Consider the following 13,308-nt stretch of genomic DNA (forward strand, 5'->3'; position numbering starts at 1 on the left):
ATTTTCATACAAGTGGTGTAACTCAAAGTGCTTTACATGATAAATAAAGAAAGGTTTATAAAAAATAACATAAGAATAAAGTAAGATCTGATGGTCATGAGGACAGAAAAAACAAAACCATAAAACAAAACGTCAGAAGGCTGTAGAGAAAAACAAATCTGCAGGAGGCCATGAGACCGCCAAGCCCCCACTGGGCATTCTACCTAACATAACTGATCTAAATGGCTTTCAGGCTTCATGAAAAAGAATTACATGATAATAGTCATGTGGACATCTGGGGTACTGCCTTCTGTCCGGCCATGTAGGGACTTCATAGTGCCTCGCGCCACCACAGAAAAGTAGGGATTCGTAAGGAGCCATGATAAAAATGACAAAGTCAATGCATATATAGGTTATCAGGGTTCACTAAAATGTAGCTATGAGAAAGCCATGTTAAAATAATAGGTTCTTAGCAGTTTTTTAAAGTGCTTCACTGTAGCCTGGTGAATTTCTATCTTTAAACTGTTCCAGATTTTAGGTGCATAACAGCAGCAGGCCGCCTCACCACTTCTTTTAAGTTTAGTTCTTGGAATTATAAGCAGACACGCATTCGAAGATCTGAGGTTACGATTTGGAGTGTAAGGTGACAGGTATTCCAAAATATAGGACATAGCGAGATTATTTAAGGCTTTGTAAACCATTAGCAGTATTTTAAAGTCAATTCTAAATGGCACAGATAGCCAGTGAAATGACATTAAAACTGCAAAGGTGAGCTTGGATTTTCTTTCCCTTGTTAAGATTCTGGCAGCTGCATTCTGTATGAGTTGCAAACGATTGATGTTTTTTTGGGTGGTCCTGAGAGAAGTGCGTTATAGTAATCTAGTAAAAAAAACAAGAAATGCGTGAGCTCATTTTTCAGCATGTTGCAATGTTACATGGCATCTAACCTTTGCTGCATTTCTTAAGTGAAAAAATGCTGTCCTGGTCATCTGGTTAATAAGTGATTTAAAATTAATAATTACTGCTAAATTCTTTACCTCCATCTTGACGTTTAAGCCTAATGGATCAAGTTTATTTCTATTTCTCTCACAATATCCATTTTTGCCAATAACTAAGATTTCTGTTTTCTCCTTATTTAGTTTAAGATAATTACTACTCATCCACTCAGAAGCACAAGTAAGACATTGGGTCAGTGAACTAAGGGATCATCAGGCGCTTTTGATAAATACAGTTGTGTGTCACCAGCATAGCTGTGGTAGCTCATGAGTCTGATGCCTAATAGAAGCACAGATCGAAAAGAGCAGCGGACCCAGGATAGATCCTTAAGGAACACCATATAGAATATCAGATGTCTTCGAAGTATAATTACCACAACTAACAAAGACATTTCTACGTGTTAAGTAAGACTCAAACCAATTTAAGATACTCCTTTTTCTTGATCCTTGCTTTGCTGCACAAAGAAAATGCAGCCAAGACAAAAAAAAAAGTTTTCCTTTTTTTGTATTGCTTGAAAGCTAACAACAAATATAAAAAAAATATAATGGTTTAATTGAAGTTAGGATATGGGAGCTGAATACAAGTTTATATGGTGTGCAAATATGTAGATACACTGAATTCTAACCAAAGCCTTTTTTATGTCTAGGAAACCAGGACCCTTGGGGGCTTTGGCACTAATAATGCATTGTATATGACACTGAAAACACAGTGGAGGTTAAGTAGTTATTAATGTCTGCCCTCAATAAATCCCGCCAGATATTATACAAGGTATCTGGCATTTATACAAAATAATATCAAACAAGACATAAAAAATAACATTTAAAATAAAAATGTACATGATCCAAGAATAAAACCCCAGCTAAATCGGAACAACCATAAGTTGATGAATTTGGTCACGCCATAAATGTATCAAAGAAAATAGTAAGACACTTTAAAGTTTTTGTCTTTTTTCTTTATATTAATGAAAAAGACAAAGTGAATATGTGTGCCGTTTTTGCACTATAAAGTTGACCATATTTGGTTTATTTTTAGTGCTTTTTTCAGCCCACCACCATTTTGTTTAGGGAGGACATAAACCGCTTTTATTATTAAAGGTGAGTGGGCTCGCCATCCATCCAGCAGTTTCTCCTTGACCAAAGCCTATTTTTAACTTAGACGGGTTTGTTAAATGAACAGCTGGATAATCACAAAAATTACTCCAATTTTTTGAGTGCTCATGAACATACAGTATTTGTGTTATCTAAACTTGGATTGTTGTTATATTATTTGTAAATGGCCACTTAGATTTGAATATATTTCAGAGTATCCCATGTATCAGCTTCAGGGTGCCTCATGTAACTAAAACGCATGTCCAGTATTCATGGCTGTTCTTGATGTCTTGTGAAATATGTCAATTTCTTCCTATTTGTCACTGTAATTGCTTTATTCCTTAACAGGGATGAAAACGCCAACGCAAGCCTCAGCATTTGTTCCTACAGCAGAAACCAACACGTTCCAGCCACAAGTTAAGACTTTGCCGTCGCCCTCAATCGATGCCAAGCAGCAGCTACAGCGCAAAATTCAGAAGAAGCAGCAAGAGCAGAAACTGCACTCTCCGCTGCCAGGCGAGCCCCAGAATAGGCGAGCAGAAGTGTCAACACCTGGAGGTGTCCCAAGTATCCCCAGCAGGAGCCCTGCACTCCTCTCACCTCAGCCCACAATTGGCATTGTGGTGGCAGCTGTCCCCAGTCCCATCACGGTACTATACTTTTTATCATGCTGTTGCCTGAGGTGCCTGAATAAAATGCCTGGTACTTTAACAGAAACCATATGAGCATATTCATTTTGTGTTTTTGTGCTTTGCTAAAGTACCAGCATAATATTTCAAAAGGGTTGTGTGACACATTTCGGTTATCCCAGGAAGTTCACAGTGCATTGCATGCATGCATTTGCCTGACTGCATTCATTCAAAGCAAGATAAAATTACAGTTTTATAGTTCTATAATAAAATGAAGTATGCAGAAAGTGAAGGGGTCTGAATACTTTCTGAATCTACTGTATTTTATTTTACGTTTGGAGCACAGGAAGGTAAAAAGTTTTCCCTGAGGTCACATAGTCATTGAGAAGTAGGAACTCAGCCCGGCAGCCTTGGGATTTGAAATCCAGTGTCTTACCCTCCATGTGCACTACTGCACATTCTAGTATAAGAGAACAAATGGTTACCGTGCATGCCGAATATAAGGCGCTGGTATGTTCTTGTTTTTGCCTCATCTCCCTGCACGTCTTTAATGTAATTTAAAATTTTAATTCATATTCATTTTTCCTCTTCATGATTAGCTATATTTACAGTGGTGTGAAAAACTATTTGCCCCCTTCCTGATTTCTTATTCTTTTGCATGTTTGTCACACAAAATGTTTCTGATCATCAAACACATTTAACCATTAGTCAAATATAACACAAGTAAACACAAAATGCAGTTTTTAAATGATGGTTTTTATTATTTAGGGAGAAAAAAAAATCCAAACCTACATGGCCCTGTGTGAAAAAGTAATTGCCCCCTGAACCTAATAACTGGTTGGGCCACCCTTAGCAGCAATAACTGCAATCAAATGTTTGTGATAACTTGCAATGAGTCTTTTACAGCGCTCTGGAGGAATTTTGGCCCACTCATCTTTGCAGAGTTGTTGTAATTCAGCTTTATTTGATGGTGTTCTAGCATGAACCGCCTTTTTAAGGTCATGCCATAGCATCTCAATTGGATTCAGGTCAGGACTTTGACTAGGCCACTCCAAAGTCTTCATTTTGTTTTTCTTCAGCCATTCAGAGGTGGATTTGCTGGTGTGTTTTGGGTCATTGTCCTGTTGCAGCACCCAAGATCGCTTCTGCTTGAGTTGACGAACAGATGGCCGGACATTCTCCTTCAGGATTTTTGGTAGACAGTAGAATTCATGGTTCCATCTATCACAGCAAGCCTTCCAGGTCCTGAAGCAGCAAAACAACCCCAGACCATCACACTACCACCACCATATTTTACTGTTGGTATGATGTTCTTTTTCTGAAATGCTGTGTTCCTTTTACGCCAGATGTAACGGACATTTGCCTTCCAAAAGTTCAACTTTTGTCTCATCAGTCCACAAGGTATTTTCCCAAAAGTCTTGGCAATCATTGAGATGTTTCTTAGCAAAATTGAGATGAGCCCTAATGTTCTTTTGCTTAACAGTGGTTTGCATCTTGGAAATCTGCCATGCAGGCCGTTTTTGCCCAGTCTCTTTCTTATGGTGGAGTCGTGAACACTGACCTTAATTGAGGCAAGTGAGGCCTGCAATTCTTTAGACGTTGTCCTGGGGTCTTTTGTGACCTCTCGGATGAGTCGTCTCTGCGCTCTTGGGGTAATTTTGGTCGGCCAGCCACTCCTGGGAAGGTTCACCACTGTTCCATGTTTTTGCCATTTGTGGATAATGGCTCTCACTGTGGTTCGCTGGAGTCCCAAAGCTTTAGAAATGGCTTTATAACCTTTACCAGACTGATAGATCTCAATTACTTCTGTTCTCATTTGTTCCTGAATTTCTTTGGATCTTGGCATGATGTCTAGCTTTTGAGGTGCTTTTGGTCTACTTCTCTGTGTCAGGCAGCTCCTATTGAAGTGATTTCTTGATTGAAACAGGTGTGGCAGTAATCAGGCCTGGGGTGGCTACGGAAATTGAACTCAGGTGTGATACACCACAGTTAGGTTGTTTTTAACAAGGGGGCAATTACATTTTCACACAGGGCCATGTAGGTTTGGATTTTTTTCTCCCTAAATAATAAAAACCATCATTTAAAAACTGCATTTTGTGTTTACTTGTGTTATATTTGACTAATGGTTAAATGTGTTTGATGATCAGAAACATTTTGTGTGACAAACATGCAAAAGAATAAGAAATCAGGGAGGGGGCAAATAGTTTTTCACACCACTGTAATTTACAGATGTATATGACTTTTGCTATGTATTTTGTGTCTTAATTACTAGTATCTTTATATAATGAATAATAATTTTTGTCTAATACAAAGAACAAATCCACATATGAGCCCCTGTCTGTGTGTTCTTACCTGACATAAAATAATAACAAGTAGCAGGTATTTTAAAAGTTTTGCTTCACATCTGTACCACAGATTAAATCATGTTACAGTACTTCAGTTTTATTTGGCAACAACAGCGTTATGTTGCAGCAAGCATTTCTAACTCCATTCAGCAGTAGAGCATTTAAACTGACAATAATGCCAGTAGTTCTTGAGTTCAGTCCTGTCGCTGCAGAGTTTGTCCCAACCAAAGTTTTGCTTTTAAATGGACTCCATAATTAAGCAGGCTGTTATTATTTGTGTGTGTGTGTGTCAATCCCAAGATTAGAAAGTAGTTTACTGAGTGAGACAGAAATTTGTGTTAGATGAGTAAGATTCTGTGTGACATGGTGACACAGTGCTAGCGCTGCTGCTGCCTTTCAGCAAGAAGACCGGAGTTTCACACTTCAGGTGCTTACAGCATGGAGCTTGTATCTTCCCTCCCAAGTTTGTGTGGGTTTCCTCCAGGTGCTCCATTTTCCTCCTAGAGCAGACTAAAGACATGCAGGTTAGGTGGACTGGCATTGCAAAATTTGTTCTACTGAATGGTCGTGTGTGTCTGCATGTCAGCACTGTGATGGACTGGCTACCTGTTCAGGAATTCCTGCCTTACGTCCGACGCTTGCTGGGTTAGACTCCAGCTGACCTGTGAACCTGCTTAGGATAAGCGGGTTTGAAAATTGATGAATGTTTTGTTCTTCTTTTATTGTTCTGGTTATTTCAGCTATTTTTTGCTAATGAACAGACAAGTGGGTAACACTGGAAAAGCTGCCATTTGGCTTTCATTGTTTTTAAGGCTGTCTGCTCAGCTCACTTAATAGATTACAATCCACAGGTGAAGTGAAATGAAAAGAAAATGAAAAAGTATTTAAGGATTTAAAAAAAAAAACAACTTTTCATACCTTAAATAAAATTGACATAGTAACTGTGAAATTGGCTGGAACAAAAACCTGCAGCCACAGGGGACCCTGGAATGAACTTGAGAACCGCTGCAATATGATGTGTGCGCAAAGATCTAACGCCTTCGCTCTCTTGGCCATAGATGCTAAAATATAACGTTTTCAGTCTAACAGAAGAACAGAGCCGGTGAGGCTGATCGCCCACGTTTGTTGTCATGTTGTTAGAATGGTAAGTTGGCCATTCGGTTTACAGCACTGGAGTGGATAGTCTTTAAAAAAAAAAAAGAGCCAACATTAGAATATGGTCTTACTGCTTGACCTAATGGTTGTTGAGTCTGGACAAAGCACTGTAAATATTCATGTTTTCAGGACAAATTCAGCAAGGCATTTGTTATACCTTGCTGTAAGTTAACCACTTGAAATTATGACCTTTAAAATGTCCAACATTTTTCCCTCTATTTTTGAGATCAGTCAACTTTTTTATAGATGTAGAACAGGTAAACTAAATGGCTTGCTCAGGAAGGGACATTTTAGTTTGAAGTCCGTTACTTTAGCCTTGAAGTTGCCCTAATCTCCATTTGAAAAGTAAAGTCAATGTTGCATAACATGACTTCTAGTTGTAGGGGATGTCAAACTTGATGACTTCAATTGCTGATTTTATTAGCTGAGTATGTCAGATTACAAGATTATGACAAAATAAATAACTGTGTAACGAATTTCCAGCACAGCTTCACATTTCCAACGTATCATGAGCTTGGTGGACGTGCATAGGCTTTACTTTTTTGTTTTTTTTTTAATCATTTATTCCATTTTATATCAGTCAGACGATTCTTCTGTTTATCAAGTCCAAAACACTCCTCGTGCTGCATTATATGCATTGTACTTCAAGGTGGATGCTCAATGCTTGTCCTCTCGCTCGCTCGCACACACACACAAGGCTGCCCCCATGGCCCCCACAAGTGGGGGGGCTGACAGGGCTCTAGCCAGGGGGCCCAGGATCACAGGGGTCCGGCGCGGGATGAGTAGATATTATGCACAAACAAAACGTATGAACAGAAAGCAAGAATTGATCCTACAGCGTTGAGTGTCAACTTCAGCATAAAATATTTTGAAAACTAAAAACAATATCAAAAAAAGTTTCAGAAAAGAAAAATTTCTACATACATTTTTCTACAACTTTCTCGCTTTGACATTTTACAAATCCAAATAAAACGTAGACCTCTCCACTGGTTGAAAATTTTGATATTCATTGCTGATTTGGTGTCATATAGTTTTATATATTCTTTATTTATAAATATAAGAAACAATACACTTAAATTATAAATGGTTTTAAACACAATTAAATAAGAACTACTACACAAAAAAATTAAACAAGTAACTCTTTATAACTGCAGAAATAAGTGACGTAAAGTTAAAATTTAGATTTATTTCAAAATTGCCGCCATTTTCAAAAAGACGTAATTTTGAAGAGGCCTGCAACAACCGCCATTATTTTAGTCAGAAAATGTCCTATAGGAAACCCTACATTAGAAATTTATATCAAAAATGCCGGAGTACATAAAAAACTGAGTGACATAGAACCGTGCGGATCTTCAACTAAATTATATACTTACATTTAAAGGTAAAAACACAAACAATCCTATTTATATTCACAATTAGTTCACAAGAAGCATGTTCTAATTCTTTTAAAGGCAAAACAAGAAACAAGTAATATTATTTAATTTGTATGAGTAGTCGACCATTGCAGATAAATAAATTATAATTTATAAAAACTAATAGAATTTGCTTAGCTGCACAGACCCAGTGAGGATTTGTTAGCCTGTCATCAAGAAATTCAGATTCAGCTGATTTCGCTACCCGTGACATGCTTGGAAGTAAGTAGCTATTAAATATTTTTATATAGTTATGTGTGTAATTTAAAAGTTTTTCATTAGGATCTTTACTTTATAAATATATTCAATAAATGTGCATAATACTTCTTATGTTTTTGCATCATTAACCTCGCTTATTTTATTTTAAATTCTATTGGCTATCATGTTCTCCTTAAACCTAGGTGAAGGGCCCACCAGAGATCCTGGCCTAGGGGCCCGCGTTAGAATGTGGGGGCCATGGCTGCCCCTACACCTTAAAACCAAGACCCCGTCCACACGCAGATATTAGTTTCAGTTTTCATCCTTCATCTCATCTACACTGCCCCACCATTTTCATCCCCCTAAAAAAGGAGATTTCCAAAAGCATATACATTTGAAAACGCAGCCTCAGTGTTGTGGTGTGGACGGGCAAAAACGCGTTTTTTTCAAAAATGCATCCTCGATTCGTGCATTATTTTTTTCATGGTTATTAGAGTCCCGAGATCCTGCTCATTCTCTGATTGGTCACCCTTCATGACAGAAAAAACATAATTCCAACATAGCAGACATTGAGGAGTTGCTTTCCATAGCATGTGTTGTTATGGTGCTTACCTGTATGCATCCAAATTTATGTTTTGTACAGTTTGAGTCCTGCATGCATGCACAAAAGGAAAATAATGTACCAATTGCTATTGTTCTGAGATAAAGCCCATGACGGGTGGCGTTACCATCCTTTGAAGAATCGCCGGCTTTGGGTGAGACATCTGTAGCGTGTGCATATGTGCCCAGTGTAGGCAGATGACAACGTTATATGTTGTTTTACTGCAGAAGAAGATACTTTTGTGAATGTTATGAAAAAGCTAGTGTGGATGGAGTTCATTTTCGTTTAAAAATACCGTTTTTAAATGAAAACATAATAGTGTAGTGTGGAAGTAGCCAAAACCATGGCTAAATTGCTGGGTCATAGAAGACAACTGGAAGTCCCAGGAGTGCTCCACATCTGTTTGGGACTTCCCAAGATTATGTAAAGGAAATCTGTAACTGAAAATCGCCAGAAAAGCTGTGTAATATGACATGGCCTTAAGCTGCTTTTGAAAATCTGCACAATACTTTGTTTAGTTTCTCAACACAGAAGATAGGCCAGCCTGACCTAACAAGACTGGGCATAAACCTGGTTGTTAGACACTTTAGAAAGTCTGAGATCTTTTGAGGTTGTGCTGGAAAAATGTTTATATTGTTGGGTGGGATTGTGCACGGTGGAATATCTCCACTGCAGTTATTTCCATCGGCAAGATTAAATGTGCTGTACGCTTGCCCACGGACACTGAGATGTAGTGCTATTAGTTTGTGGTCAAAATACAAAGGGAGCTCATTATTATAACTTGCCTGCTAAAATGTCACGTTTTGGCCCTCTTCTTTCACATGTGCAAGGAAGTGATGGTAGCCAACTAGGATTATTTCTGAAACCAAAGTGTACCTAAGGAAGTTGTGTTTCCCGCCCGCCCTCATGTTGAAGTTGCTCTTCTTCTGCTCAGTTTCATTTTAGAGTTTACTTTCACGTTAATCTTGAACTTCTTTTTTTTTTTCTCCTCTCTCTGTCTAGGTGCAAAGAAACACCCAGCTGGTAACCTCACCCAGTCCAGTCAGCACACCTGAAGGAAAAGTTGTTCCTGTAAACTTTCAAGTAGTTGCTCAGCACATGCAGTCTGTGAAGCAGCCACCTCGGACTCCTCAAAACATCCCAGCCAGCCCAGTTGGAGATCGTTCAGCTCGGCATCGTTACGCCCAGATCCTTCCGAAACCATCTGCTACCAGCGCTCTCACTCTTCGGTCTCCTACCACAGTGCTCATCACCAACAGTCCTATTAAAACTGTTATGCCCACTTCGCATGTGAGTTCAGTAAACGTGGTAAAAATGACAGCAATATCATTAGCCCCCAGCAACAGCGGAGCTGCACTTAGACCTGCCTCTGCTGGCAACAATGGAGCAGGGGCAAGTGAGGAGTCCAGGGCAGGCCCACATCTCAAAAACGGTTCCGGTGTCTCTCTTCAGTCTCCGGCAGCAAGGTCTAACAATGAGGCCACCACACCTACTATCGAAATTAAAATGGAGCCCGAAGCCATAACTGACGACAACCAAACCCTCAGCACAGACGGCCTGGTCTTAACTCAGGAGGCACCAAACAATCAAAAGGATACCAACGAGATGTGCTTGAAACCAACGGCTGTAGATCCTGCTGTGCAGGCCAGGGGTTCTGAAGAAGACAGTGAGGTCAGAGTAGAAGGGACGAGGACCAAATGTGATGCAAAGTCCCTTTTGAACAACACTGTGGCATCCTCTGCTGAGAGCAATAATCATGCAAGCACTTTCTTTGTTGCAATTTCAAACCAGAACACCAGCATGACATCAGCATCGAATTGCAATGCAGCTGATTCGCCGAAGGAAGCCAGTTCTGTTCCCAAGTGCCCTAGAAAGCGCTCTACAGGCTCTGCCTCCGAGTCTCAAGCACCACCTGTGAAAAAAGTGGTCATTAGCCAGCAGTCTGTCGGATGCCTGGAAGGATCAAAGGCAGCAGTCACTGCAACGGTGAAGAAGATGGCCAAGGCCAAACCTGAATGTGTACCAGCAGCTGCAATCGGGAAGGTGACTGTGAAGCTCAATTCCTTGGTTGCAACGAGAATCTTGGCTCACCCGCTTTCTGAAATTCAACCAACGCACGTAAGTGATTTTCAGAGAGTCATAAGACCTTCATCTGCACACGATGTTGGCATGAAACAAGAGGGAAGCCCATCATCCATTGTGGATACCAGCATAACCCCAGGGGGCAGCTCTGATCAGACGTTACTTCAGCATATTGCCATTAATCCTCCTCTGGTCCCCTCTGATTCTGACATGCTTGAAAGTGCCGATGTAAACAGTCTGCAGAAATCTGTGTGGGAACATCTTGAAGGGATGCAGCCGCAAGAGTACACCCAGCTCATAACTCAGGCTACAGAAATCGAACAGCTCCAGGGCTCTGCTCAGTTATCTCTGCATCCCGACATGGCCGAGTTCTCTGGATCACAGCCAAATGAAAGCCTTTTTCCGTTTGATGATGAGATTACCCAAGACAGTATTGTGGACGAGTTAGTATTAATGGAGGAGCAAATGAAAATGAACAATAACTCTCAGTCTTATGGCAGTTGCTTGGGGATGTCACTGCAGGGTCAGTCGGCAGTACCCCAAGGAGGACTGATGTCTTCGCAGCAAGCAGGAACTTCTTTCTATCACTCGGGTCACAGCAGCAGCACTCCAATCCACACGCCTACTCCTAATATGACACCTACACCCACTCCCACTCAAACACCCACTTCAGAAATGATGGGTGGAGGCCAAGGCTTATCCCGGGAGAGTCCCTGTTCAAGGATGGCTCCAACAACTCCAGTTGACAGCGCTCTAGGGAGTAGTCGGCAAACGCCAATTGGCACACCTCACTCCAATTGCAGCAGTAGTGTTCCCCCAAGTCCTGTGGACTGCAGGAATCCTTTTGCTTTCACACCTATAAATTCAAGCATCAACGCTTACCATGATGCTAGTATTGTGTCAAGCAGCCCCGTTAAGCCAATGCAGAGGCCTATGGCCACGCATCCTGATAAGGCCAAGTTGGAGTGGATGAACAATGGGTACAATAGTGTAGGAAGCTCCGCCATTTCGAACAACCCCATTGGAATTCTCCCCAGCTATCAGGATTTGGTTGACGATCACTTCAGAAAGCCACACGCCTTCGCCATACCAGGACAATCCTATCAGGTCCAGCCAAAGCATCAGGATGCACATTTTAGTCGCTTGACCTCAATTTCCCCAGTTCAGCAGCAAGTAGCATCTATGGCAAACACCAAAGAGGAAGGGTTTGCAGTTCCAGCCCCCTTGGACATCAAAGGGACAAACACTTCCTCCGCCAGCAGCAGTTTTCGCTGTCGCAGCGTAAGCCCAGCTGTGCGTCAACGGAATCTGAGTGGCAGCACGGTCTACCCAGTCGCTAATCTCCCACGGACCAGCGTCAACCCCTTCAATACTCCTGTGACTCCAGAAGTCCTTAATATCTTCAACAGCAGTCAAACAGATGGGAGCGCTAGCAACATGGCCCAGCGGAGTCAGTCAGTCCCATTAAATGTGATGATGCAGACAGCCGTACCTTCGATTCCCAAACAGAATAACAGCAAGAAAATCACTAACGTCTTGTTGAGCAAGATGGACTCTGACAACGATGATGCTGTTCGTGGTTTAGGCATTAATAATCTGCCTTCCAATTACACTGCTCGGATGAATCTTACCCAGATTTTGGAAACCACACCCAGCTTTGCTAACGCCAGCCACCAAACCATGATGAGCCCCAGCCCTTCAGTCTATGAATTTCAGAAGCCAGGTTACCTCATGAAAAATAACCGAAATGAACATGTGAATTTTTCTTCTGGGGAAATACAAGCACAATCAGATATTGGGGAGGAACAGGAGCAGCAGGTGCAACCACAGACGCAGCAACAGGCAAGTGAACAAGAGCTAGACTTCAACAACACTGTCAAGGACCTCCTAGGAGACGACAGCCTTAACCCGAGCTCACAGCTTGTGAGCCAGGTGGTGTCGGAGGTCGGTGCTGCTGCATCTGATTTTTCCAGTGATATCAGGTTATCCTCGGAGCTTTCAAGCAGCATCAGTGATCTGAACACTTTAGATACCAATCTACTGTTTGACCCCAGTCGTCAGCAGGGACAGTTTGAAGACTCGACACTGGAGGAGTTAAAGAATGATCCATTTTTCCAACAGATATGCAGTGAGTCTGTGAACTCCACAGGGTTTGACTGGCTGGAGAGCAAGGACCAGGCTACTGTGGAAATGTTGGGTTAATTGTTTTTTTTCTTCTTCTTTTTGTACTTATCTATGTGAAAGATGTATAGCACACTGTATCAGAATCTGGACGCATCACATTTGTCCAGTGAGAAGTGCCATCCTAAACAGAAAAAAACAAAATGTGCTTGGAGGAATATTTTAGGAAAGATTTACTGCATTCCAGTGCATTAATTTGGAAAGAAACAACAGTAAAATATAGAAGTAATAAGAATGCAAGGAGCGCGTTTGTTAATGCTGTCCACAGGCACAGGGCTCGCTGTTCTCCTTTAGGGTGGATTTTATCACTTTGGCACATTGCCTGCAGGTAATGATGATGATGATGATGATGGTAATGATGATGATGATGGTGACGTTCTTACCATGTATCCAATATAGCGTCTGTGTGTGTGCATATATGTATGGATGTATGTAGGGCTGTGTGTGTGTATTTAGATAGATACACAAACACATGGACTGTCTATATATATATATATATGTTTATGTGTGTGTGTGTGTGTGTGTATATATATATATATATATATATATATATATATATATATATATATATATAGTATACATATAGTATACATATACATATATACACAGACACACACAGAACAGTGTGTTTTGTATGTGTGA

The 13,308-nt window shown here is 40.8% G+C and overlaps 1 protein-coding gene across 2 annotated transcripts in view; it reads left to right on the forward strand.

The window, feature by feature from the left end:
* Window positions 1–13,150, forward strand: part of LOC120539914 (DNA-binding protein RFX7-like) — a 154,126-nt gene extending 140,976 nt beyond the window's left edge. For both annotated transcript variants that reach the window (XM_039770251.1, XM_039770252.1), the window contains 2 exons: window positions 2,412–2,713; window positions 9,406–13,150. In XM_039770251.1, coding sequence (XP_039626185.1) covers window positions 2,412–2,713; window positions 9,406–12,687 — 3,584 coding nt within the window. In that variant the 3' untranslated portion in view covers window positions 12,688–13,150. The remainder of the gene's footprint in view (window positions 1–2,411; window positions 2,714–9,405) is intronic.
* Window positions 13,151–13,308: the final 158 nt, after the last annotated feature.

This window comes from Polypterus senegalus, chromosome 12, assembly GCF_016835505.1.
Source record: "Polypterus senegalus isolate Bchr_013 chromosome 12, ASM1683550v1, whole genome shotgun sequence".
In the NCBI taxonomy this organism is placed as follows: domain Eukaryota; kingdom Metazoa; phylum Chordata; class Cladistia; order Polypteriformes; family Polypteridae; genus Polypterus; species Polypterus senegalus.